This window comes from Elephantulus edwardii, unplaced genomic scaffold (assembly GCF_000299155.1).
Source record: "Elephantulus edwardii isolate Elephantulus edwardi_28Jun2011 unplaced genomic scaffold, EleEdw1.0 scaffold00060, whole genome shotgun sequence".
NCBI lineage: Eukaryota > Metazoa > Chordata > Mammalia > Macroscelidea > Macroscelididae > Elephantulus > Elephantulus edwardii.
In genome coordinates this window covers 17,310,058-17,338,025 of record NW_006399810.1, presented here as the reverse complement: position 1 = coordinate 17,338,025, position 27,968 = coordinate 17,310,058, and the positions used below count along the sequence as shown (strand labels likewise).

At 46.9% G+C, this 27,968-nt stretch overlaps 2 protein-coding genes across 2 annotated transcripts in view; both read right to left on the bottom strand.

Annotated features, from left to right (window-relative positions):
* IL17RC (interleukin 17 receptor C) overlaps window positions 1-10,835 on the bottom strand; it is a 25,936-nt gene extending 15,101 nt beyond the window's left edge. The window contains exons 1-9 of the mRNA XM_006887696.1: window positions 10,731-10,835; window positions 10,473-10,494; window positions 10,137-10,289; window positions 9,899-9,970; window positions 9,336-9,445; window positions 8,128-8,239; window positions 7,769-7,813; window positions 5,782-5,921; window positions 5,484-5,543 (exon numbers count right to left, since the gene is read on the bottom strand). Coding sequence (XP_006887758.1) covers window positions 5,484-5,543; window positions 5,782-5,921; window positions 7,769-7,813; window positions 8,128-8,239; window positions 9,336-9,445; window positions 9,899-9,970; window positions 10,137-10,289; window positions 10,473-10,494; window positions 10,731-10,835 — 819 coding nt within the window. The remainder of the gene's footprint in view (window positions 1-5,483; window positions 5,544-5,781; window positions 5,922-7,768; window positions 7,814-8,127; window positions 8,240-9,335; window positions 9,446-9,898; window positions 9,971-10,136; window positions 10,290-10,472; window positions 10,495-10,730) is intronic.
* A 3,036-nt stretch (window positions 10,836-13,871) lies between these two features.
* Window positions 13,872-27,412, bottom strand: IL17RE (interleukin 17 receptor E). Its single transcript, XM_006887695.1, has 13 exons — window positions 27,287-27,412; window positions 23,397-23,553; window positions 23,154-23,293; window positions 22,289-22,357; window positions 21,361-21,427; window positions 20,212-20,387; window positions 20,077-20,124; window positions 19,920-19,977; window positions 19,621-19,769; window positions 15,456-15,524; window positions 14,809-14,860; window positions 14,625-14,723; window positions 13,872-14,419 (listed from the first exon to the last, which is right to left on the bottom strand). The coding sequence occupies exons 1-13, from the start codon at window positions 27,410-27,412 to the stop codon at window positions 13,872-13,874; spliced, it is 1,758 nt and encodes a 585-aa protein (XP_006887757.1).
* Between the last annotated feature and the right edge of the window lie 556 nt (window positions 27,413-27,968).

Sequence of the window (27,968 nt, the reverse complement as noted above, 5' to 3'; positions counted from 1 at the left end):
CAAAGGATCTATTCTAAGAAAATTACAAAACATTACTACAAGAAACAAAAAGAGACCTTGAGAAGGAAGAATATCCCTTGCTCATGGATAGGAAGACTCGATATTTTGAGAATGGCAATACTACCAAAGGCAATTTACATGTTTAATGCAATCCCAATACAAATACCAATCCCATTTTTCAATGAGATGGAAACGGCAATCTCCAGTTTCATTTGGAATGGAAAGAAGCCCGGAATAAACAAAGCACTCCTTAAAAATAGAAGAAAGGTAGGAGAAATCTCACTCCCTGATTTCGAATTCTATTACACTGCTGTGGTGGTAAAGACAGCATAGTACTGGTACAATGAAAGACACATGAACTAATGGACTAGAATTGAGAACCCTGAGATCAGCCCATGTACCTATGGTCAACTGATTTTTGAGAAGGAGATGAAATCAGTTAAGTGGGGAAATGGCAGCCTTTTAAACAAATGGTGTTGGCAAAATTGGAAAAGTATCTCAAAAGACTCAAGTAAGATCCACATCACACTCCATATAGAAAAACCAACTCAAGGTGGATCGTGAACCTAGGACTAAAACCAAGGACTATAAACTTCATTAAAGAAAAGCTAGGAACAATGCTAGAAGTCCTAATCCACAACATAAACATTCTTCCAAGTATCCTGAAAAACCTACAAGCAGGAAAAGATAAAGTAGATGAATGGGACCTTCTAAGAATCAAATCCATATGCATATCCAAAAATTTCTCCAACAGAGTAAAGAGGGAAGCCACAGACTGGGAAAAAGTATTTGGTAATGACACATCAGATAAGGGAATTTATAAAATACTTGAGCACCACAACAAGATAAAGGTAAATAATCCAATTGAAAAATGGGCACAGGATATGAACAGACACTTCACCAAAGAAGACATTCAGATGGCTAACAAGCACATGAAGAAATGTTCAAAATTCCTAGGTCTAAGAGAGATGCAAATTAAAACAATTATGAGATGTCAGAATAGCAAAATTTAATAGAACAACAAGGAACAAATGATGGCCAGGTTGTGGAGACTTCGAACCCTTATTCTCTGTTGGTGGGAGTGTAAAATGGTGCAACCACTGTGGAAGGCAGTATGGTGCTTTCTCAAAAAGTTGCAAATAGAGATACCTTTTGACCTAGCAATTCCATACTTGGAATATATCCCAAAGAGGCCATAACTGTCATCCAAGCAGATATATGCACACCCATGTTTATTGCAGCTTTGTTCACAGTAGCAAGGAGTTGGAAACAACCTAAGTGCCTATCAACAAACGAATGGATAGAGAAGCTGTGGTATATTCACACAATGGAATACTACACTGCATTGAAAAACAAGGAACTCATGGAATATTACACAAAATGGGTGACCCTGGAGGACATTATGCTGAGTGAAATATCTCAGTCACAAAAGGACAAATACTGCCTAGTGCCACTGTTGTAAAACAGGACTGACATCGGGGTTGGGGGGAGACTGAGAAAGATGGGTTCAATAATGTATACTGCATTGAAACAGATGAGGGAGAAAACTTTTTAAAAGGGTTATGTGATTAGGTATTTTTGTCATGACAAGAGTCTAGAGTGAAGGCTACATGGTGGAGTGGACCTGGGGAAGTGTTTGTAAAACAATGAAAAAAATTTTTCTTTTACTTTTCCAAGATGGTAGTGTACTAGGCAGTAGGGTTGGGAGGTGAGAAAGTGCAACAATGAATGAATTGAAATCCAAAGTCTTTGTAGATTTTTACTGAAATTAATAATAAATTTAAATAAAACAAAAAAATTTAAAAAAGAAAAACTATCAATTGAATGCTACATAGCACTGAAAAACAGTGAACTCATAAAACATTATACAACATGGGTGATCTTGGAGGACATTGTACAGTCACAAAAGCATAAGTACTGCCTGACACCATTGTTATAAGGAAGGACTGAAATGGAAGGTGAGGGGAAACTATGAAGAATGGATAGACTACAAACTCTGCACTAGGAAAGAGGAAGGAAAGAACTATTTAAAAGGAATATGTGATGACGCTTTATATGTATGACAATAGTCCAGTTTAAGAGGTGCATTGCAAAGTGGACTGGAGGAGGAGGAAGCTGTGCAACAATGAATATGAAAAAAAAAAGAAAGTGAATTGGAGGAGGGGAAGGGAAGGGGAGAGAGGAAAACGTGCAATAATGAATGAATGAAAATTCAAGTTTCCTGTAAACTTTCATTAAATCACAATAAAAAAAAATACATCAAATTTTTTTAAAAAGCCAACCTATTGGGTGCAAAACCAAATGAGACAAGTGTCCAAATAAGGAAGTAATACATGGACAGGGAAAGACAGAATAAGTGTGAGGGGAGGCCAGGTATTTGGGGCAAAGCTTCAGAGAGAGAGGGCCTATTTGAGTTAGGAGAATTTGTTTGTGTGTGGAAAAGATGAGGGCAACTCAGGCAATGGGAACAGAATGGAGCCTAGTAAGCAGTTTGGATGCAACAAAGATGAGTTAAAAGGGAACCAAGGGGAAAGCAGAGTGGAAAATACTCCATTCAGGATAGGGTATGGAGCTCAGATCTTTGGAAAGGAAGGTAGGGTGAGAGGTTATTGAAATAGTCTAGAGGAGAGATGGTCGAAGCCCAGACTGGTCTGACCAGGAAAAAGGGGCAAGTGATTTAGACATGATGTAAAATGGATGGGGCCTAGTGACTAATTAAACTGACTGAAGAGAGAGGAAAGAGGCAACATATGTAAGCCCAGATGTGGCATACTTGCTTGTAACAGACTGTACTATTATTTCCATTTCACAGATAGGAGATAAGCTTCTTCTTGTTATGTGCTGTTGTTATGTGCCTGCAACCCATAGCAACCCTATGTACATTAGCTCTGAACTCTGCCCTACCCTGAGCCAATCTCATTGTCTCCAACAGAACTAATCCCATTTCTCCAGTCACTGAATCAATCCATCTCATCCTGGGTCTTCCTCTCCTTCACTGTTCACCCACCCTTCTAAGCATGATGCACTTCTCCAAGGACGGTCCCACCTGGTTATGTGCCCAAAGTATGTGAGATGGAGCTTCAAAATCCTTGCCACCAGGGAGCAGCCTGATTTCACCCTCTCAAGGGCAGACCTGTTTGTTTTTCTGGCAGTGCACGGTATTTTCAACACTCTTCTCCAGCACCACTACTCAAAGACATTGATCTTTCTTCTATCATCCTTTATTATTGTCCAGTTTTCTGATGCATAGCAAGTAATTGGGAAGACCATGGCCTGGATCAGATGCACCTTAGTCTCCAGAATGACGTTGTTGTTCTTCAGTACTCTAAATAGGTCCGTGACAGCAGACTTTCTCAATGCAATTTGTCTTTTCATTTCCTGACTGCTGGTGCCAAGAATGTTGATTGGGGAACCAAGCAAGCTGAAACTATCAACAATCTTAATCTCTTCTTCATCCATCATGAAGATGTCAATTGGCTGAATAGTGAGAATTTTTATTTTCTTGATGTGGAGCTTCAATCCATATTGAAGACATTCCTTGACCTTCTGCAGCAAATGCCTCATGTTCTCAGTTTGAGCAAGCAAGGTTGTGTCATCTGTATAATGCAGGTTGTTGATGAGTCTTTCTCCAATCCTGATGTCACATTCTGCATATAGCTTGAAAAAGTATAGAGATAGGATGCATCCTTGACACAGTCCTTTCCTGATCCTGAACCATGTAGTGTTTCCTTGCTCTGTTCTGACTATTGCTTCCTGGTCCAAGTTTAGGTTTTGCATGAACACAATTAAGTGTTCTAGGATTTCCATTCTTCTCAAGGTTAGCCACACAGTCACATGCTTTTGCATAGTTAATGAAACACAGCTAGACATTCCTCTGGTACTCTCTGCTTTCAGCCAAAGTCCATCTAATGTTGGATATGATGTCCCTAGTGCCACAGCCTCTTCTAAGCCCAGCCTGAACATCTGGCAGTTCTCTGCTGATGTACTGCTCCAGTCACTTCTCGATATTCTTCTGCAGGATCTCACTTGCATGTGATATTAGTGGTATTGTTTGATAATTTCCATATATTATTGGGTCCCCTTTTTTTGGAATGGGAATAAATACAAGTCTCTTCCAATCAGTTGGCCAGGTCCTCCAGATTTCTTGGCATAACCTGGTGAGCATGTCCAGGCCAGTATCTGTTTGCTGAACTATGTTAATTGGTAATTCCATCAATTCCCAGAGCCTTGTTTTGTACCAGTTCTTTCAGAGCAGCTTGAACATCCTCCTTCATAACCATTGCCTCATATGTTGTTCCATGAAATTCTTCTGTCAGTCAATTCTTTTTAGTATATTGACTCCATGTAATCATTCTATTTTCTTTTGATTCCTGGGCAATTCAACATTTTGCCTTCAGCATTCTTAAGTATTGCAACTAGAGGCTTGAATTTGTTTAGTTCCTTTAACTTAAGAAATGCAAAGTGAGCTCATCCCTTTTGATTTTCCAGCTCCAGCTCCTTGCACATTTATTATAATACTTTGCTTTGTGTTCTTGAGCTACCCTTTGAAATGTTCTGTTCAGCTCCTTAACTTCTTGACTTCTTCCCTTTGCTCTGGCTTCTGGGTGCTCTAGTGAAATATTCAGAGTCTCTTCTGACATACACCTTGGTCTTTCCTTTCTCCCCTGTTTTTGTAATGACTTTTTGCTTTCTTCATGAATGATATTCTTGATGTCCTCTCACAGCTCATCTGGTTTTTACTCATTACTGCTCAAGGCTTCAAACCTGTTCCTGAGATGGTCTTTGAATTCTGCTGGGATAGACTCAAGGTCAAATGTTTAGTTCTTGTGGATTTGATTTGATTTGATTTGATTTTCTTTAGCTTCAGGTGAAATGATTTGTCAAAGGCCACACAGCTAGCAAAAGGCAAGAGTTAGGATTCAAACCAGTTTAAACCCAAGCACATGCTCTGCCTTTCAGGGAAACAAAGAGAAGAAATTGGGCAAACAAGAGGCTTCCAGGAGTAGGAGAATGTCTTGGAGAAAGTACAGTCAGAGTGCTCCTTGGAGACAAGGATGGTGAAGCTTTGTCTCACATACCCTGGGCATGTTGTTAGGAGGGGCCTGTCTTTGTGAAAAGGCATCATGCTAGGTAATGTAGAAGGCCAGAGAAAGAGGATGACCCTCGGTGAAACGGATCAACACAGTGACTGAGACGGGGCTCAAGGGTGTTGAGGGTGCAGAATAGGACAGGGTTCACATCTGTTGTTCATAAAGTCACTGTGGGTACTCTTCTTGATGGCACCTAACAACAACAGGAGGAGGTGGCTCCTCAGTGGGATGCGAGGCTTGTATGTCGAAGTCTTATGGATGGAAGGCCAGGAGGGACATTCTTGGCTGTGACAGGCAGGAGGCGAAAGATAGCAGGGGTCAAAGAAGGACCACCAAGCCTGCAAAGCCTCCCCAATTCCCCATCCCTCAGGCTGAGGTGGGCTCTTGTCTTACCTGAATGCAGAGGCAGGGGACCAGTTCTGTGTAGTTCAAGGTAACGTTTTGGGGCCCAGTCTGTGTGAAAACAAGGAGGGAAAGTGGTGGCATGGAGGAAGAGGCAGGCTGGAATCTACAGCAGGCAAAGTGGCCATTTCCTGCTGCTTGATGCCTGATATCTGGAATCCCCCACCCCTGAAGCTCTCTTGCTTTGGCATGGGTCTCTATTGCCTCTTCAAAGGTCCCCTTGAAAATGCGCTCACATCTTAGCATTAGCCTAAAGAGGGAATGGACTTGGGAAATGAGGGAAACTCACCACGTTTCTCTGCCACCTGGGCTTTGGGGGGCCCTGAACTTGGTCCCAGTACAGGGAAAGGCTGAAGCGCTGCTTATCAGAGACGTCTAGCACCAGGCGCACGTTGTCACCATCTGCAGACAAGCTGAGCCAAGACTGGGCTGCCAGAAGGACAGATGAGAAGGAGGCTTAGATCCCTTCAGCATGTCTACACTTCAGCCTGGGCTGTCCCCACCTACTGACCCTCCTGGAGGGAGAGATGTGAACCCACAGGCCAGATTATGTCCCTATCAGCTCCAGATCTCTCTTCTTGGAACAACGATTCTTTCCTCTGTACAGCTAGAAAAATCTTCCTCTACTGCTCAGAAGATTTTGATGGCTCCCATGCTGCTCTGAGTGAAAAATCTGAGTCCTTCCATGGTCATAACCCTCACTCTGCTCAGTCTAGCAACCACAGCCTCACTAACATCCTCTCCTAGTCTCGACGCTCAAGTACTCTGCTGCAGACACACTGGCCACCTTATTCCTAAGTATATTACTCTGCCGCTGCAGGCTCTTTGCATTGGCTCAACCTCTGCAGAGAACCCTCCTCTCATACTCCTACACAGCTCCTCCCTCAAGTCCTTTATGGCTTTCTTCATTTGTGGACCATTTTGGATGGACCCTTGCAATTCCGAACATCTTATCCTTTGCCCTTGAATTTTCTTCCTGGCACATATCCTCATGAAACTTGTTACCTGACTTCCACCCTGAGTCCTGAAGAGAAGTCTGCTCTTTGAGAGCAAGGGGTTTGTCAGTTTTTCTTATTGGTTTATGTCCAGTGCCAAAGGCCTCATACATAGCAATTATTCAGTAAATATAAGCTGACTCAATGTCTGAATGAAGAAAGAAAAAATTGTCTGATGTGTATCTGTATTCTCAAAGCTCTTTTGCTGAATAATATTTACTGGATCACTAGAGGCAAGCCAAGTTGAAGTTTAAGAAACGAAAAGAAAAAGTTGAAATTACTTGAGAGTTTAAAAAAACCCATCACAATGTTTAGATTGTGACCTAGGTTGTAGTTACACAAAAGTGTATATATAAAAAGGTTAATCAAATTGTCTATTTCAATTATTGCACTTTATTGTGTATTATAACATAATAGAAAGGAAAACCAAAATCCAAATAATTTACAGTAAAAACTATCAAAACTTCAACTTTCCTAGCCCTTAATTATTTAATATTATTTTATATACGGAGGTAGGAAGATCATGCTGCTTTGGGTCTCTGTTGTGTTGTTACATGTTGTTGAGTCAGAATAGACTCAGAACTGACCCTCCAGTGGGTTATCAGAGGCTGTAAATCCCATGGGAGGAGAATGCCCATCTTTCTTCCACAGAGCAGCGGGTGGATAGCACAATTGGCATTACAATTCCTTACTACTAAGCCAACTTTGAATCTCTATTGTTGGGTATCGTAGAGTCAGAAGTGACTCAGATCTGACCCTCCAGCAGGTTTTTGGAGTCAGTACATTGCACAGGAGACTGCTTTTCTTTGTCCTGCAGAGCAGCTGGTGGATTTAAACCATGCACTTTTTGGTTGGCAGCACAACTCCTTACCATTAAGCAGGGGTCCCTAAAAAATCCCAGTTGCTGTCATGTTGATTCCAACTCATGGTGACATCATGTGTGTCAGAGTAGAAATGGCTGGCCTTTCAATTGCCAGGCCTCTCTTCTGAGGCTCCTCTGTGTACTCAAACCTCTAAGATTTTTGTTAGCAGCTAAGCACATTAACCATGTGCACTACCCAGAGACTCTCTAGATGTTCTTGTATTAATAACAAGTTATAAAGAGTCATCTTTATAGTTATCTTTACCTTTCCAGTTCCTATACTTCATGTTTGATGAATGAATGAATTTGTTCTGCTAGCCTCTGAGATGAGGCAGTCCAGATTTGGAGCCAATCCCAAGGGTCCCTCACACTGTACAGCATGCCCCCCTCCCCTGACCCCCATTGGCCCTAGCCCCTACCCCAGCAGCTCTGGATACTGTCCTGGACTTCGAGCCCCCTGCAATCTGGAGAGAGATCACAGAAAAGCCTCCAGTGGGCTGGGGCCATGGGAAGGGGGGAAATCCAATCCATGCAGGCCATTGGGCTCCCTGTCCCTTAAACACCACCCACACCATCCAGTGCCCAAAGCACCTTCCTCAGAATTAGCAAGCTATGTCACTTGCAGAGAGAGTGCAGGAGGAAGAGAATCTGAGGAGGATGTGAACTCAGACCCCTGTCTGGGAGAGGACATGACTAGGGGGAAGGGGAGTGACCAGAGAGGGAGAGACGGGGGCCAGGACATGTAGGACTTGGGGCCTCGGGCTCCAGGACCACTTACCAGGCAACTGCTGGGTGAAGTTGAGTTCCTTCTGGTATCTGGGCTGAGTATAGGACCAGATTTGCACTTCATCTCCCAGGGCAGCCTCAAAGCAGTCAAATACTACAGAGCCCTGTGAGGAAAGGGGAGGGAGAAAGCCAGTGGCGTGGTGCTCAGGAACTGGCCCTGTGGCTGTGACTTTTCTGCATGGACCCCACTGTCCACTCACCCACCCATCCATGAACTAGACAGCCATAAACTCCACAATTAAGTTTTTCCCCATTCTAAAGCAAACACTCTGAGTAGGGTGCCATCAGGACAAGATTAATGGCTCTGACTACTGGAGGCCCTGCTCCCTCTCGAGCTGCACTGGATCACCTAGCCAGAGCTGACCTGACACACCGACACAAACGTGGGACTTCTCTCACTGAGCTTATTCTCACAGACAGCTCCTCAGGGGCCTCACGAGTGCTTTGTGATGGGTCAAACAGATGCCCCTCATTCTCTAGATTTCAGATAAGACGTGAGTGACCAGGGCATGGGGATACAACCTTAAAGGAGACAGCTTTTCCCTCCAGGTCTGGCCTTTTGAAACAGTACCGTGCACTGTGGCAGAGCATTTAGTCCAGAAGCCCAGAGAAGTAGGTCCAGCCCACAGGCCCCCTCTCTCTGAACCTCAGTTTCTTTATATCAAAGATGCAGGTAAATAATAAAGCAATTTTGAAGTTGTTTTTTTTTTAAAGAAAAATAATATTCACTGATGGCAGTCCTTCAGCACTGGCCATTAGGTGTTGTTGCTGTGTATTGTTAAGTTGAAACTGGTCATTAACCAAGTGGGTAGTAAGTTGGTACTTATACTTTATATTGTTGTTGTTATGAACAGTCCAGTCAGAACTGACCACACCTGGCCCTCCTCCAATTGCTTTTCAGAGGCAGTGAATTGCACAGAAGGAGATTCCTCAACTTCTGTAGAGCAACTGGTGGATTTGAACCACATTCCTTTGGGTTGGCAGCCCAATTCCTTTCCACTAAGCCACTAGAGCTCTTTATTTATATATCCCAATTCATTTAATTCTCACAACAGCCATATGCAGTGGGGTTGCTTTTATCTCCCCTTTGCAGACAGGAAACTGAGATGCAAAGGACTGGTTGGGCTCTCCAATCACCAGTCAGAGTTGTGACTTTGTAGAGCTCCCATTTAGAATGCTTTGTTATTATTGTTCACATACCACAAGCCTATGGGGCTGCACCAGGGAGGTTGGTACTTGCACCTCCAACAGGACACAGCGGGCAGCTGGGTAGGCCTGGAAGGACAGCACGACATGGGAGTGCAGAAAAGCTGCGAATGATAAGGCAAAGGGTCAGTGGGGCCAGTAAAGGGAGGACAAAATTTAAAACCACATAAAAAGTCAGACTTACTGGTCTGATAGGCACTGGTGGACCCCCTGATATTGAGCCCACCCTTGAGATCACTCGTCAGTCAAATAGCAGGCAGGCCTACAGAGTGACAATGACACTGAGGTACATACTCCCCAGAATAATCAGCCAAAAGGGCAGCATGTCCCCAGGAATGAAGTCTAGAAGGCAGAAAGGGATGGAAAGGGCATATGGAAATGGTGAATCCAGGGACAACGTGGAGAGAACTGTTACATCAAGGAGATGGCAACTAATGTCATGGAACACACTGAGTATAAATTGCTGCATGGAAAACTAATGTGCTCTGCAAACTTTCCTTCAAACCATAATAAAATATTTTTTTAAGAAGACAGGCTGTCTGGGTCCCCCAACCCACCGTGGCTAGGTTCTCCATGCTCCAGGCCGGCTGCTCCTCTAAATGTTTCATCTACAGGTTCTTCCCAGTGCCCTGCAACAACCCAAGAACAAGACCCAGGTCAGGCCCCAATCTGGCCATTTCTGTGGGTCCTTGTCTGCCAGGCCACTGAGGGTGGTCAGTGCTACCTACAGATCTCTCATCCTTGCCTGTCCCAGACAGGCCTCTGTCTACACATGCAGATGCAGAACTTTCTCACCATGCACAGCCAAACGGACATCCACACGCACGCAGGGGTCACAGCTAGTCTCCTGGTGGCACTTCAGCACCAGTTCTGTCTGCAGGCTGGCAGGTACTAGCACTGGGCCTGGGGCAGGCTCGAGGGTCCCGGGCAAGCAGAGCATGTCACCATCTGTACAGGGAAGTGGAGCTGGAGCCAAAGCTGTTCAGAATTTGGAGCTCTACACCTGACACCCCGAAAGAACCAAAGAGCAGAACTCCTTCCTGGGCTGAGGAAGTGGTGAAGTCATGGATCTGGGTGGCCCCCTCCCTTCTCCAACCTGAGTTCTTTTCTCTCTTATGTAGGGATACTCACCCCAGAGGTGGCAGGAAAGGCCCTAGGAAGGAGGAGAAACAGAGTTTATGTCCCCAAATCCCTGCGGAGACCTCTCACACCTCTTTAAGTTCCTCCCAGGTGACAGAGACCTCTCCCATCTTCTCTTCCCTTTCCAGTACTAGGCAGACCGGCCAGGGCAGTTCTGGGGATGGCAGCAGTGACTAGGAGCCAGGCAAGGGCTGAGATGGGACCCAAACCCAGAGCCTGTCCTGAGTGCCCCCAAGGCTTTGGACTCACCGGAGAGCAATACACGGAGTTCTGAGACCCTGGAAGCCTCTCCAGGGAGGTGACCTGAGGGCTGTGGCCCAGTGCCAAAGACAGAAGAAACCAGGACACAGGCATCTTCTAGGATTCAGGGTACTCAGATGCCCCCCCAAAGGGGGGGCAGACTCTTTGCTCCTGCCCCTCTCAGCCCAGAGCCGATTGGCAGTAGGTCCCAGAATCCCTTCCCAGCCCTGGCCTCACAGCACTTGGATAGCTTCCGCACTCCCTCTCCAGTCCCAGCTGGAGTGCTTTCGCTTTGGCTCCCGGAAGGCAGTTGGCTGTTCCTGCCCCGCCTCATCCCTCCCTGCAACACCAGGCCTGGCAGCCAGTCTTGGACTACTAGGGTGAAGGCCTCACCTGATCCTCTTCTCCCCATCTCCCTCCTCCTCTGCTGACAACTGGTGGGAAGGTGGCCTGGGAGCAGAAAGGGGAGTGCCCAGGTGCCTGCCCTGCCCCTGCAAAGGCACAATCGGGGCCTTCTCTGCTTCCCACTGGATCCTTAGATGGAAGCCGTGGGGTGCTGGGGCCCCTCCTGACAGGCACCTTGAGTTTTTCACATAGCTCTTTCTCTTGTGGGATTAGGGCTCTAAAGGCAGCACTAAGAAAGTGGGCTTTCTCCCATGCATGGCCTTGGCCTGCATATGGGTCTATTTTGTTTTGTTGATGGGGGAGGGGAAGACCAGGACAGCGGTTGTCCTTTTGTCATGGGCTAGCAGTGTGACAAAAGACAATGATCTAGGGAACAACTATGACTCGTAGTGATCCTGTGAGCAACAGATCTGTACTTTGCCCTCTCCCGCACCATCCTCACCAGCCTTCGTGTACTTGAGCCCATTGCTTTAGTCACAGTGTCAATCCATCTTGTAAAGGATATTCCCCTTTCGCTGACCCTCCACCTCTCCAATCATAATGTCTTTTTCCCAGGACTGACCCCTCCTGACAATATGGCAAAAGTATGTGAGATCAAGTTTCATCATCCTTGACTCTAAGGAGCTCGCTGGATACACTTTCACCAAGACATATCTATTTGTTCTTTTGGCAGTCTATGGAATATTCATTTTTTTCCCCAATGCCACAAATTGAATTCTTATTCCAAATTACAGATGCAGAGCAAGTAATTGCAAAAACCATGGCTTGAATCAGGTGCACCTTAGTCTTTAAACTGACATTGCTGCTCCTCAGCACTTTGGAGAGGTCCTTAACAGCTGATTTTTCCAATGCAGCACATCTTTTAATTTCTTGACTGCTGTTAAGTGTTGATTGTGTTGTGGATTTAAAGAAAATGGAATCATTAACAACTCAAATTTCTTTTCTGTCTAAAATGATGTTGCCTATTGACCCAGTGGTGAGGATTTTTGTTCCCTTAATGTTGAAATGAAGCGTTTCAAGTTCTCTTCACTTTCAGCAAGATTGTGTCGTCTAAATAATACAGGTTGTTGATGAATCTTTCTTTTAGCCTTATGCCACATTCTTCTTCATAAAGCCCAGCTTCTCGAATGATTTGCTTAGCATATAGACTGAATAAATATAGAGAAGGGACACAGCCTTGATGTACACTTTTTTTAAAAAAAATCATGCAATGTTCCCTTGAAGGTGAAAAAGACAAGTCAAAAGAATCTGCTTATAAGATCTATGGAATTAGGGGGAGCTCTGGTGGCCTAGTGGCAAGGAGCTGCAACTACAATCCCAGAGGCACACGGTTCGAATCCACCAGATGCTCTGCTGGGAAAAGGAGGGACAATCTCCTCCTGTACCAGTCAGATCTGATTTGACGGTATACTCACACAAAAATAAAAAAAAAAAAGAAAAAAAAGATCTATGGAATTAGGAGAACAAGAAAGAAAAAGCAAAGAAACTTGCTTACACGCACACACATATTCTAGCATTCTGGTATACCCAGGCACACCTAACTAAAACAACCAACTTCTGAGAAACATCAAAGGCCTGATGCTAATAGGCAGTAAAAGAAGGCAGCTTAAAGAGGGGAGCCTGCTCAAACCAGAGGCCAGAGTGACTTAAGTGCCCCTCTACCTTCCAGAATCCTTTGCACCCTGGTCCATCTTGTAGTAGTGTGTGTGCAGAGGAAGGAAAGTTGCAGCCATCCCACTGCCTGTGCTAAAACACTTCCTTTACTCCTGAAAGATGCCCCTCCCTGTAAGAAACAGCCCTGGAAAACTCTGAGCACTAGCTGTTCTAGAAGTGAGTCCTCCCAGGCCCTGTGTGTTCTGCGTCCCCCCATCACAGAGTTTTCTTCTTTTCTAATAAATCTTGTCCTTTCACACAGTGAGTTCTCCTAAGGAGTTATGGTGCCAGCTCAAAGACATGCAGTTCAAATCCACTAGCTGCTCTATGGGAAAAAGATGGGCAGTATTCTCCCATGTAATTTACAGCTTCAGAAAACCTGCTGGCAGGTCAGCTACAAGTTGGTTCCAACTCCACTGCATAAAACAACTTGTGAGTATATAAGAGGGTTGGGTGTGAATGTAGTCAGGAGGTGCACACCAACTGCTGCCCGCAACTCAGTCATCAAAGACAGTTTCTGACTGCTGCATTTGGGTTCCCAGCCACACTAGAGAAACATATTGTTTATCACATTGCTTTTATTCCCCTTCTGGCTTCTGGTCTCCACTTCTGATACAAGGCCATCAAGTACAACGTTTCTTTCACACTTTTTTCACACATCTCCCTTCCTCAATCCCTTTGCCCGAGAAAGGAGAATTCCCTGGACAGCAAGGGGCTTTTTTCTGCCCCACTGCCTAGAACCCCCTTAGGAATAACTCCTATTTCCCCTGTTGCTGCCCCAAATTTTCTCGGGCTGGACGGCAGCTACTGTCTGGAGTCTGGGAAAAGGAAGCTGTGTGATTCCCCGCCGCCCGCTTTGGACCCGGGGTTCTTGGAGTGCAGATGCCGTCAGTTAGAGAGTGGGATGTGAGACAGGTTGTAAAGTCAATGTGAGGGGAGTGCAGACACAGAGTGAGGTGCTTAGCGCCCGGCTGGGAGGCAGGGAACGGGTCTTTCGCCATACTCCTCGGGGGACGCAGCCAGAACCAGGATGGAGGGCTCACGCTACGCTGGTCCACCGGTCCCAAGGCCGCGGCGGGGTTTTGCACAGCCTCAGTCCACAGGCCCAGCAGCCTCACGCTCTAGCCGGCGACACAGCGCCAGGCGACCCCGCAGGTTCGGCTGCGTCCCCAGGCGGCCCCAGCGCTTGGTCCTGGCCGAGGTCCCCGCGTCCAGCGCCCGGAGCAGGCTGGGAAGGTCGTGCAGCAGGCGGTAACGTGGCAGGGCACGCAGTGGTGCGGGGATGTCAGTCTTGGCGCAGAGGCGACTAAAATAGGCAAGGAGCAGCCGGGGGCGAGGAACAGCCCGGATCAGGGAGCGAAAGGGGGTGGCGTGCGGGTCGAAGCCACAGGCCTGGGAGCCCGCCCCGCTCCACAGCAGTAGCACCGCACCCTGCTCCCGCAGCACGCGCGCGCGCGCCGCCCACAGCCAGGGGAGTGGGCCCAGGCGCGCCGCGCGCGCGCCCTCGCACAGGTCCACGATGACGTCGCGCCCACCGCCCAGCGCAGTGCGCAGTAGGTCGGCCAGCGCCCCCACCAGGCGCCGCTGGGCCTCCGAATCCGCCGCGTGCAGTAGCAGCACCGGCTTCGCTGGGCGGGGACCTGCAGTCAGGGCAGCAGAGGAAAGAGATGAGGCCCCCGGGGCTCCCCCACCCTTAACCATTCTTGCCCTCTAGAGGAGGCTCACCGTCGGGGTGGCAGGCTGAGCACAGGGGCAGTGAAACAGAGACATGATCCTCTGAGAGGGAACTCGGGGAAGGGGAGACAACCAGTCTAAGAGCTGAGCAGATTTGAAGCTCCACGTTACCTGAGAGTGGACGCCGGTGGGCGAAGACCAGAACCATGCCCACAAGGGTGGCAAGAGCCAGCAGCGCCAGGATCAGGAGCCCTAGGTGTCTGTGGGAGACTATAAAGCAAGCAGGGTGAGGCGCAGCAGCGCTCCTCAGTGTCCAGCCTCCACCTTGGCCCTCTGCCACCCACCATGGACTCACCATCTGGACACAAGAGGTGTTTCTGGGCAAACTGGACATCGGATCGCCATACCTGAGGGCAGAGAGTCCCCACTGCTAGCCCAATTATCTCCTTCTCTCAGGGGGAGTTGAGTGAAGGGGAGCTGAACAAACTACCCAAACGCAGGGTTGTTCAGGGGCTGCATTGTGTTCTAGGTTAGCGGTTGCAAACTCAAGGGTGACAGGGCCCAGTCTCTTGAAGTAAACACATAAAGGGTGTTAGAGAGGCCCTGCCTGAAGCAGTCAGTTACTACTAGGCTCCAGACCCTTGTCACTGTGCTGGAACATAGGCAAAGAGCATGACCTATTCTAAGCTAGGCTGCAATTCCACAGGCACGTGGTTCTAATCCACCAGCTGCAACGCAGGAGAAGGATGGACAATCTCCCAAGCGATTAACTTCCTCTGAAAATCCGCTGGAGGGTCAGCTATGGATCAGGTCTGATTCTATGATATACAAACTTACGTGTGTATGCTAAGACAATATCTCCAATATTTAAATTGGTGGCAACTGATTCTAGTTTCAGACACTGTGCTGACTGAACCAAACATATGTGCAGGCTGGGTTTGCTCTGGGCTTCTGTGGTGGAGAATGTGCTAGGAGAGGCAGAATCAGGGTAGGGTGTCTTACCAGGACACAGGCACCTGGCCTTGGGAAGGGTAGGATGAGATCTAGCACCACTGGGCCTGAGCCCTGGGTCTGTAAGAACAAAAAAGTAGACTGACTTTTCCTCACAGTCACGAATCTGGCCTGCCAATTCTGCATCTCTGTTCTTCCTGTCTCCCCTCATGCTCCAAAACCTGGTCACTGGATCACCCACTGACCTCTCCCAGATCTAGGTTCCTTCTGTACACACTTATGTCAGGCAATCAACGACATTAATTCTTTATGCTGAGTGGGCCCAGTCCTGCACACAGAGGCGGCTGCTGCAGACATTGACCCTGTTCTCCTGCAGCCCACTAAACAGGTGGGCCAAGTTTATACTGCTGTGCTCACTGCTCTGCACGATTTAAGTTTCTTGTCCATTGACCAGGATTCCGATTGTGGACCTAGGTCCAGGCTTAACTTTTTGGTTCCTAATTGTGTCATCTTTTACAAGATGATAGGTTACTTCCCTTCCTTCAGCCCCAGTTCCTTCACTTGTATAAACATAACTCACTGCTGTGGAGTCAATTCTACCTCATAGTAGCCCTATGTCAGGTGCCATGGAGTTGACTATCACTCATAGCAACCCTGTGACAATGGATCTGAACCTTGCCTGTCCTGTGCCTTCCTCATCGTCTCTAATATGCTTGATTCTATTCATCATAGCAACCCTATAGCATAGAGGACAGCTGCCAAATGGATTTCTACGGCTGTGAATCTTTAAGGTATCAGGCTGCTTTCTCTCTTTCCCCCTCAGAGTGGCTAGTGGATTCTAACTGCCAATTGTCTGGTTAGCAGCAGAGCGTTTTAACCACTGTACCACCAGGGTATCTCTCCTTGCGTATTGGTTGTCGCTAAGTGCTATTGTGTGGACTGTGTCTCATAGTGACCCTATGAATAACAGCTCTGAACTTTGCTCTATCCTATGCCATTCTCACATTCTTCGGTATGCTCCAGCCCATTGTTACAGTCACTATGTCAGTCCACCTCTTTCCTCTTTGACAGTCTTCCTTTCTTTCTCTGAGCCTCCACCTTTCCCAGCATGATGTCTTCTTTTTTACCTTGTTGTGTACCATCGAATTGGATCCAACTGGCACAGGAGGAGATTGCCCCTCCTCTAGCAGAGCATCTGGTGGATTCAAACTGTGCGCCTTTGGGATTGCAGTGCAGCTTCTTGCCACTAGGCCACCAGAGCTCCCCATGATGGTTTTTTTTTTAAGGACTGGACCCTCCTGACAACATGTCCAAAGTATGTGAGATGAAATTTCACCATCCTTGCCTCTAAGGAGCATCCTGGTTGCACTTCCTCAAAGATAGGCTTTATTCTTTTGGCAGTTTATGGGATATTCAATACTCTTATCCAACACCACAATTCAAAGGTGTCAATTTTTCTTTTGTAATCCTTGTTTATTTTACAACTTTCAGATACATAGGAAGTAATTGAAAATACCATGGCTTGAATTGGAGGCATCTTGGTCTTTAACCTGTCATCCTTGCTCTTTAGCACTTTGGAGAGGTCCTTGACAGCAGATTTTTCTCAATGCAACATGTCTTTTGATTTCTTGACTGGTATTACCATGGATGTTGATTGTAGATCAAAGTAAAAAGAGATGGTTGATAATGTCAGTCTTTTCTCCATCTATCCTGATGTTGCCTGTTGGTCCAGTGGTGAGGATATTAATTTTCTTGCTGTTCAAATGTAATCTACGTTGAAGGTTATGTAGTCTTTGATCTCCTGCTGAATGTGCTTCAAGTCCTCCTCACTTTCAGCAAGCAAGGTTGTGTCATCTGGATAAGATAGGTTGTTGAGGAGTCTTTCTCCAATCCTGATGCCACATTCTTCTCCACAGAGCCCACCTCGAAGTATTTGCTCAGCATACAGACTGAATAGCTTTGGAGAAAGAATATAACCCCGACACACATCTCTTTTGATTTTAAGCCATGCAGTATTCCTCTGTTCTGCTGGACAACTGCTTGTATAGGTTTTGCATGAGCACAATCAAGTTTTCTGGAATTCTCATTCTTCTTACTGCTATCTATAACTTGTTATGATCCACACAGTCAAAGGTCTTTCCAGAGTCAATAAAACACAAATAGACATTCTTCTGGTGCTCTACTTTCAGCCTGATATCAGTAAGTTATATACTTCGTGCCACAGCCTCTTCTGAATTCAGCTTGAATTTCTGGAAGCTCCCTACTTTTGTACTGTATGATGTTCATTTGATTATAGAGCATAAAAATTCTTAGTTTACTAAGTTATGGAGAGCATCAGATGGGAATATGCCTTTGAAACATGTTAATAAAAAACAAAGCTAAAAACGAGTTCCTGTAAAATAGATGTGTGTCAGACCTCACAGGTGTCAGAGTAGAATTGCTTTCCATAAGGAAAATGCAGTGACTAATCCTTCCAGGAGAAGGTCACCAGACATTTCCCCTGAGGTGCTTCTGGGGACACTTGACCCTCCAACGTTTCGGTTCACAGTCAAGTCACCATCTAGGGATTCCTAATAATAAATAGCGGACAATGTTCCTTTATTTATAGTAGCTGTTGTTATACTGTGAACTTCTTAAGAACAGAAGAGATTGTCCTAGACTTCTCTTTTATCTCTCAGGGCCTAATACAGAAGGGGCTTAGAGTAGTCATTCAATAAATGCTTGCTCAATTGAACAAAATTGAATGCCTTCTGTCTACAGGCAAAACACGACTCTTCTTTGTCTGTTGTGTGCTGGTTAGGATGGCAGCCACAGACTCCTGGATGGCTGCTACCTTCTGTCCCTGATCCTATTTCTCACTCTGTGCTTCACACAGCTTGCTGGCTGGTGCTGATGAAGTGACACTGAAGTCAGGCTGAGCTCAGTCACAATTGTCTTTTCCCACCTCACACAAATTTGTCAATATATTTCACTCACAATTTTACCTTATCCCACACAACTGTGTCTTAAATCTTAAACATTTGTCACTGCGTCTTTGTCTGAGAAGAGTCCTGGTGGTGTGCTAGTACTCAGCTGCTTATCAGAAGGTTGGTGGTTTGAATGCACCAGCCACTCTGCAGTTGAAAAACTGAGATGTGTGTTCTAGAAAGAGCACACTGTCCTTGGAAAGCCTGTGGGCAGCTCTTTTCGAACCTACAAGGTTGCTATGAGTCGGAATTGACTCAGCAGCAGACGGTTATGGGGTGGTCTGCTTGGGATCCCTCATGGAATGCAAAACCAGCTGTAAGTGAGCACTTAAGAAAGAACTGTAAAGAGCTAGGCACACTTAGCTCGGTGCTGTGGTTTTGTGGATGTGTTTGGTTGTAGTTTTTATGTCAGAAACAACTAAGGGAGTTTGCTAGTGAAACTGTTCTCAGTCCTCAAAATAGAGTTAAGTCAATTAGTCATTTATATCATTGTTCAAAAAGCACACCAACTTCTGGGGGCGCTGCCTCTGGATAGACTTGGAGGGCTTCTGCTTCATCAAGTGAAAGAGTAGGGGTAGAGGACAAGGAAGCTGGAAAACTGCACTTGTACAAAATAGGGCTGCAGCCTAGAGAGGCCAAAGGACATCTAAATATGAGAGCACCAGTCGCTGGCCTCTTACAATAGTGATGCTGGTGAAGGATATTGATACTACAGACTGCCAAAAGAATGAAAACGTCTCCCTCAGAGGAGGTGCAGCCAGAATGCTCCTTGGTGGCAATGATGTTGATACTGTCTCACATACTCTGGGCATGTTATCACGTGAGGCTAGTCCCTGGAGAAGGACATCATGCTTGTTAAATAGGGTCAGTGAAAAAGATGAAGACCCTCAATTAGATGTATTGACACAGTGGCTGCATGTGGACTCCAAGCGGCGATTGTGAGCAGGGCAGAGGCCTGGGCAGTGCTCTGTGCTCTAGTACAGGGTAGCTACAAGTCAGGATTGACCCTGTGGTACCTAATGACAACAACAATCCCTTACTTCTGATTAACCCTGTAAGTTCAGAAACTATAAACTGCTTCATTGAAGACCGCTCTGGTGGAAAAGCCTGTTGAGCAATGCCTATTGAAGAAATGAATGATCTAAGTAAGATCTGTCTCAACAAGGTAACAAGGAGATGGGGCTGTGCTCCAAGTAGAGAAACAGATGGAAGGATGGTGGCGCAGGCCACAGGCCCTGCCATGACCATACCTGGCTGACGGTATACACAGGGAGCTCTGCACTGGCCTGCCCCATGCCTGGGGGGCTCCAGACAGCACTGAAGGAAGCATGTGTCCGTGAGGAGAAGTGAAGGACCAGCTGCTTGGCCTGGGTGTCCATGCTCACATTCCAGGATGAGGCTGCCCAGTGGAGGAGAGGAAGCACGTAAGACTCTGTTCCTGGGAGATGAGCTGGGCTGCCATGGACAGGAAGTCAGGACAGGGCTGGGGCCTAGCTCAGTCATAGGAGGACATGAAGCAAACCATGAGAGGGATTCCCACTGGAGTCACTTGTTGGCTCACCAGTCCTGTGGGGGCATTCGACGTGGCTGCTGTTAGTAAAAGAAAACTGAGAAATACAAGTGGATAGTCAGCATGGCGCAGTGGGTTAACGAGCATGCAGGCTTCTCTGCAAACCTTACCCATCCCTTTTCTACTACAGTCATACCTTGAAGCAGAGCTGGGGGTGCAAGTCCACCTTCTCTAAAGCATACCACTGTGGGAGCAGGGGCTTAGTTAGGGAGAAGGGGCCTGGGTCTCAGCCCTGCACCCCACCCCCACATCTCAAGAGGCCTGTACTCACCCCCTGTGACTCCTGAACTGTGGCATTGGGGAGGTCTTCACAGAGGGCGTGCTGGTCCTGCCTCTGGCAGAGTGAGGCCTCCAGCTTCAGGGGGCAACGGAGCACCAGGGTCATGGCCATCTGATCATACTGGCTCCGGTCAGTAAAATTAACTGACTTCCAGAAGTCTGAGCTATCTGGGCAGGAGGCAATCACAGGACGAGGCAGGGGAGGCCTCAGCCTTGCTCTGCCAAACTGTATTACGGTCACCCTCAGGGTAACAGTTGACACTTGTCAATGTGCCAGGCATCATTCCTGACCATATGGGTACACCTTTAGGTTACTTTGGGGTGAGCTTTGGAGCTTGCTGTTGCCTAAGCCATGGGGGCTCCCTTCCTTGTAGTACTTGTTCTAGCCGTCTGTCATCATTCCTTCTCAGGCCCCCATTTGCACCGGTTTCTCACTTCTCCCCAGACTGGAAACCTTCACATCTTTGTTCTCCAAGAACCAGGAATGCCTTCCTTCCCTTCTTTTCTTTCTAAAGCCTCAGACCTTGCTCAGGGGCTGCCTTTTCATGGACCTCTTCTGTCCACTACGGCCTTCACAGCCTCCCTTGTGTTGTGCAGCCTGTGTTGTGTTTGCTGGCCATGCCTGTGTGTCCTTTCTACAGCTCTAGGACAACATGGTGCCTGCAACATGTTAGAGATGACCATGTTGTATCTAATTCAAGGCGCACAAAAAATTTGGAAGTAAGTTGCGTAAGATACACTATTCCCATTTTACAGATAAAGAAATGGCCTCAGTGAAGATGAAGGGGCAGAGCTGAGAGGAGAGAGTCCATGCTTCCTGTCCACCCTCTCAGGAGGCCTACTGATTCATCTTTGGAATTCTAGGTGTTTTATTAGCAGGCAGACTGTTAGCCCTGGCCCTCCTCCCTCCCTCCCTCCTCAGGCCTGGTGTGAACTTCCTTCTACACTGGTGTGAAGTGTGCATTACTGACACAAGGATGTGTGTATGAAGGAGAGGATAGGAACGAGGCAGAGAGTGAACATGGATAACACACAGGCACATGTGTGTGAAGGGGAGATCAGGAGGGAGTGTACGGATGACGGAAAGACCAGGAGGGAGGCGGGACATACATGCACAACACTGCACAGAAGCAGCACTCACAGGCTTCAGGCCAGCTCCAGAAGGGGCATTTCTTGTGCCTCACAGTGTCCTCCTGCAGGTAGGATGCCTGGGGGACAAGGGATAGACAAGGAGTCAGGGCAGTGGCTGTTCCTTCACTGTTCAAGCCTAAAGCTAATTTTGTCTTCTCCTGAGCCGCTACAAGCTGGCTAAGCTGACAGGGCCCTGAGATGGGGAGCAATGGGGAGTGGAGAGGGGCGGGTGGTGCTTGGCATCTGGGGAAGAAACTGGAAAGAAATCAGCAGGGGAGAAGTTGACTCCTCTTCTCTTGGAGAGCAGAGCCCACCCCCAAGAGGAAGGAAGTCTAGAAAGCCTCATCCCCTGACCTTTAGGCATCCCTGGTCCCCACTCTCAGCTGTTCCCAAAGTGGTGCCCAGTGCCACATTTTTCTTCACCCTGAATTGGCCAAACCCCCTCTGTCTGCTGTGCTCCAGGTTTCTGTCTAGACCCTTTTTCTTCTCCCAAGTCACAAGATTTCCAGCACCTTCTGTCTAATCCAGGAAAGTCTTAAAGATAGGCACCTCAGATGTGTAAGGAGAGGAGCAGGGTAGTGATGTGAGGAAAATATCTAGAGGGCATATGGATCCCTGCAGTGGTCACACACTCCTGCTTTGAACTCCCAAGAGCATCTAGTTAAGTTGCTGTCTATTCTAGACCAGGGAAAGTCTGCATGGGGCAGGAGGCTAAGGCTGGCATCATGCCAAGAATGTCCTATGTTTAGCAGGACTCTTCCATCTTGGACCTGGTGTTCGGGGTACAGTCAGGCTAGTCTCTGTCTTTCCAAGTGCCTCAGTAACCCCTCGCCTTTCTAAGCCTGGCCTGCTAAAGGCATTCTTGATGCACTGCAATATATTCAGGGTGTCATAGGCAAGCCATGAGCACCACATACCCTTTTCCACTCACTGCTTACCTCAATGCACAGACAGGGTAGAAGGAATTCATAGGGCAGCTCTGCTGTGCGTCCCCCATGCACGATTTCCTGTTGATAAAGCAGTAGCAGGGTGGGGGTGGGGGAGAGAGACAGAGAGAAAGGAAAAGAGGGGGAAAGGGAAAGGGAGAGAGAGAAAGAAGAAACGATGGATATATGCACCTTGGATGAGGGCAGGAGGAAGCTGAGACCTTGGCTAACACACGCTACTCTTCCCTGGATGAAACTTATTTCTGCCACTGAGAAATTCCTTCCCAGGGGGGTTCTGCTCTGTGTTCTAAGCATTTGCTCTGGAGTTATTAGGATATGGAGGCAGGAGAAGGGGAGATAAGAAGAAAGAAACATTCCTGAGCACCTCTTGTGTGTCAGACAGGTTGCTAAGTGCTAGAAGCAGTGACTCAGTTAAGCAGATTCCAGTACTGTAGTAGTTTTGTATTTTATACAAGAAGAGAGTTGAGAGATCCAGGGTAAATTTTTAGTGTCCTGCGATTGTGCCAGCTATATACGTGAGCACCTGCAGAAACTGGAAGTTGATGTGGGGGGTCAGAGAAAATGGGGAGCAGACATGCAAGGGCAGGAACAATGATTAAAAGGAAGAAGATGGAAAGATAGTAAGATATTTGTGACTTGTTTTTAACTTTCCCATCTTCTTTGGGAAACTAGAAAACCTTGAAGCTATCTGAATCTCAATTAGCATCCTTCTCATTGGGAGCACAAATCATACTCCTTTCTCTTACTCATGGTAAGGTCTTGGGTAATTCCCCTCTTGACCTTGGTCTCCTCGTATGTACAATGTGCTTCAGCACTTGTGGAATCTAGCTTCATGTCAGGGGCTGGTACCCCATACCTGAGTATCAAAGGGACTGCTCAGGTCTTCACATTCCAGTGCCCACTGATGACAAAGACGCACTCTGACCTCAGGGCCTGGAGGAATGGTCACTCGAACAGCCCGTGCTTCAGGCAGCAGTTCAAAGGAGAATTTGGGCCCTGGGGAGAAGGCAGACCCGGGGGGCCCTTGGCCTTGGCATCTAGGCTTAGCACCATCACCACTAATTGCCAAAGCCCATCTCCTACCATACCCCATTCCTACTTTCATGTCTCTGTAAGCCCAGCCTGGGGAGACCTTCCTTGGCCTCTGCACTGAAAGGTTGGGTTCTTTTAGAGCGGAGTCCTTTGTAGACGATGTCTGGGGAGGGGTTGGAGGTGTGATCCTTCTCAGACAGGCAACAGTTACCCGGAGGTTTCCTCTGTAAGCAGAAAATGAGGTAGGCCTCCAGACAGGAAGCAGGGAAGCTTCAAGTCCTCCCTCTGGAGCATGGGCTCCACAGCAAACTTGCTGTGATTGATTGATCAATCTGTTTTGACCTCAGTCTCCTTAACAGTGCAATGGTCAGAAGACCTTCTACTTTGTCTCCATACTTCCCTCCTCATCTCTCTCATGAGGAGCCTGAAGGAAAAAGGCTGGGCTGGGGCTGGCAAGGCAAGTACCTGAGCAGATGCTGACACCTTGTGTCTCCTACAGAACTTGTGCCTGTAAGGCTTCTTGGATTTCTGTCCCTGGAATTGGGACCAGCCCCACTGAAGGCCTGCACAGGGAGGAAGACATGCTTAATACTCAGTCTTTCTTTGCCCCTTCCCAAACTGAGATGTACCTAACTGTCAGATAGTAATTTTTATTTTATCACCTTTAAGTGATATTTTAGTGTAGTCTTGGCAAAGTTTACACAGCAAATTAGGTTCCTCTTTGACAATTTCCACATAAATTGATCAACGACATTAATTATATTTTCTAGATTGTGTTAACATTCTCATTACGCTATGGTGGTTCCTTTTCTAGTATTCTGGTTTCCCTGTCCTCTTCCCATCTTTGCTTCTATTAAATGCCAACCTTTTGGACCCATTCAGGCATTAGTTGTTTTCAGCAGGGCACCAATTTAGTGGGTAAGACCTGTCTGCTTTTGTATTGGAAGATAATCTCAAGGGATAGTTTTAGTTCAAGGCTTACAAAGCATTTCAAGACAATAGTCTCAGAGAATCCTCTGTCTACAAAAGGAAGTTTTGTTCTAGGTTTGAAGGGTAACTGAGAGCCATGATCTCAAGACTCTCTTACCAAACCAGCACACCCAGCTTTTTTTAATTTTCTGAGCTTTGGCCTACATCTCCTCACTTTATGTAGGATTTCTACTTGGGGTCATTTTTAGAGTAGTCATCAGTGGCAGCTAGACCAAACCATATTGTTTGTCTGATTTCAGGGTCTTATAAGTTGAGGTGTGATGTCCATTAGCCTTTGCACTGATTGTTTCAGTATATATATCTTTGCTTTTCTTCCTCTTTTACGTTCCAGACAGGGAAAGATCAGTAGTTGAACTGTTGGCTGTTCACAGACTTTTTTTTCCTTTCCCCACTTCCCTGTTCACAAACTTTTAAGACCTCCCATGACTAATCACCAAAGCAGAATACAGAAGGTTGTGTTCATGGAATAATGCTATGCCAATTGGCCTTAATGTCCCGCAAGACTGTGGTCCCAAGGCCTCAGCACCACCAGCACTCATTCCTCAGGGTATTCAGTTAGGATTAAAAAGCTTACAAAATATTGCTCCCTGCTGGCTCTACTATATATGTGGATGTTTTAACAGCATATATATGATGAATGCAGAAATAGTATCTGCCAAACGTATGTATAGTCCTGGGCACATTCCTTTTTCTCTCTGCATGTTTATTTGTCTTGCTTGTCTGCTACTGACTGTACCTGTCATATACCACTCTATGTCTTAGCCATACTGTGCTGATCATGTCCTTATCATACCTTGCCTTTCCCTTCACAGATGGTAAGTCATTGGAACTTGAGAACAAAAATGATGCCAAGGAGGAGAGGGAGCAGCTGGAGTACTATCTGGAGGAAGGAATGATAAGGCTTCACCTCACATACTTAGTGCATATTGCTAGGAGAAGCTATTCCTAGGAGAAGGACATGATGCTAGGAAGGGTGGAGGGTTGGTGAAGGAGAGGAAAGCCCTCAGCCAGGTGGGTTGATTCAGTGACTGCCATAGTGGGCGCTAGTGTGTGAGGAAGTGTGAGAATGGTGCAGGATAGACAGGGTTCAGATCTGTTATTCATAGTGTTGCTATGAGTTGTACTCGATTTGATGGCACCTAACAACATAACAACAAGAAGTTCCAAAAGTTATAACACAGTACAAAGAAGATTCCTTTCTTAAGTACAGAAAAAGGCTTTCTATGGCATCCTTTATGGTAGTGAAAAATTTAAAACTTCTAATTCCTAAACAGTGTATGAAAAAACGGTTGTCATCAAGTCAATTCCAACATGTGCATCAGAGTAGCATTGTGCTGATAGGAATTTCAATGGCTAACTTTTCAGAATCAGACCATCAGGACTTTCTTCTGAGGTACCTCTGGGTAGATTCAAACCTCTAACATTGGATTAGTAGCTGAGAGCATTAACAATCTGCACCATTCTGACACAGGTAGCATGGAGGCATTTAGTATGTGGTAGACACTGCACTAGACAATGAAAGCACATAGTGAAACCTGAAACTCATTGCTGTGGAGTCAGTGGGTTGTCGAGGCTGTAGATTGCCTGGAGACTGGAAGGAGACTGTCCACCTTCTCCCTCAAAGCCACTGGCGGGTTTGAACAACCTGAGAGGCAACTCCCTATGGACCATGCCCCCAGAGTTCCCTACTTTACAAAATCTTAACAATAAACAAATAGAACAGATCATTTTTAATCACAAGACTTGGTACCAGGTGAAAATAAATCTTCACAAAATGATACACTTGAACTTCTGAATATTATAACTGTTATATATTTTTAAATCAAATAGGATGATCTGGGTTTGTGTCAATATTGACAACTGAAGGACAAATATCTGTCCCACTGTGAGGACAAGTTCCACTCATCTCATAAGGTATCCCCCACCTCCCTACGATAGACACATCTCTGCTGACTGGAGGAAGCCCAAGGTTGTTTCTCGTACCTGAAGGATCTGAAACCAGCTGCAGACACAAGTGGCAGGGGCAGTGCCATGCTAGGGCACACTCGGGCTTTATGAAGAAGATGAAGACCAATTGGGTATGGCAAAGATGATGAGCAGAGTGTCCTACAAAAGAGGAAAAGGGAAGGCAGTGACACGGCCCATGGAGGGCTCTCCCTCTTTGGGTGAGGTGGACATGTGCTTGAGTTCTGCCCCTGATATCTTGGACATGTGACCTTGAGCAATTATAGCATTTCTTGGAGCCTCAGCTTCCTCATTCATAAATGAGGCTGTTATAAAGATCAAGTAAGATAAAGTACAGCAACATGCTTTGTAAAGGAAAGACTATAAAATCTGAAGAATTATTGTCTCTCTGGATTTCCCACATAGGGGAGGGGCCAGTCAAGGGGGAGCTGATGGTTATGGGGTACCTGGAAAGGGACCTTCTATTTCATTCTCCACATAACTCAAAGTCAGCACAGAACAGAGGCTCTGAGGGGTTTAAGTCAACTGCCTGAGGCTACCTGTGAAGTCTGGCAGGACAGCCACGTTAATCCAGGTTTGTCTTGATTCCAGACAATGCATTTCCCTGATATCGTGGAAGGATTGTGGGGACAAAAGGGGTATGTGTGGGAGGAGCAAGCAGGGGTTGGAACTCACCCAAGAATTCATCCTGCAACACACAGCAGAAAGTAGAGAGAAACATTATTATAGAGGATCCACAAAAGACATTCTCCCTGGGGTCTTTGCTTCTAATAACCTAATTCTAATGTCTGTAAACCAATCTCCTGCCCACTCTGGCTTGTTCCTTCCCAGCTCCACCCTGCCTAGACCTTTGGGGGAGATCAGGATCTTGGCTGTCTTTGGAAGCTGTGTAGAGGACTGCAGAGGCAGCCACGGGACCACAGGGTGACAGGGAGGTGGCAAAGGGCAGGCCAGCAGGGGAATGGGGGCTGGCCAGACTGTGCTAGGTAGGTGGTACCTTACCATGAGGGAGGCCAGCAGAAAGAGTGCACTCTGGTGGGGCACGCAGGGACAGCCTGGAAAAGTGAAGAGGCCGATGGGCAGCAGGAGGGGAAGCAGGAGCAGGGCTACCAGAGTGGGGCTACCCATGAGCTCAGGGCTCCCAGAATATGGCTGCTCTGCCTGCAGGTGGGTGGCAGGGCCTTGCTGCACCTAGCAGCCAAGAGAACAGCATGCCAGCGGGAACCCAGCTTCGGCCTGCCCCTGCCCCGCCCTGCCTCAAAGCTCCTCCTAAAGCCTCACCACCAGCCAGGCTGCATTCCTTCTCCACCAGTGGAGAAAGGGGGGGAACCCCTGCACCTTGAAACCCCTATTGCCCTCTCAGAAAGAAGAGCGTCCCTGCTGTGGCCTAGAAGCAGCAGGGAATGGGTCAGCACTTGGGTGGTTGGGGGGATGGAAGTCTGCACTCATATCTTAACCTCTTCAACTCCTGAATCTGATCTGAAATGCCCAGGAACACACCTTGGACTTGAGTATCTTCTGAACACATACATACATTATTGTGCACCAGCGGTTGTAAATACAGAAGTTACTGAGGCATCATTTAGACTTGAGTGAGGTGTGCTGGGGGAGAAATAAAAGTGAGTTCTATATGGCACCCGTCACCTTCACATGCCTCCAGGGCTAGAGTGCCATTTTCTATTCT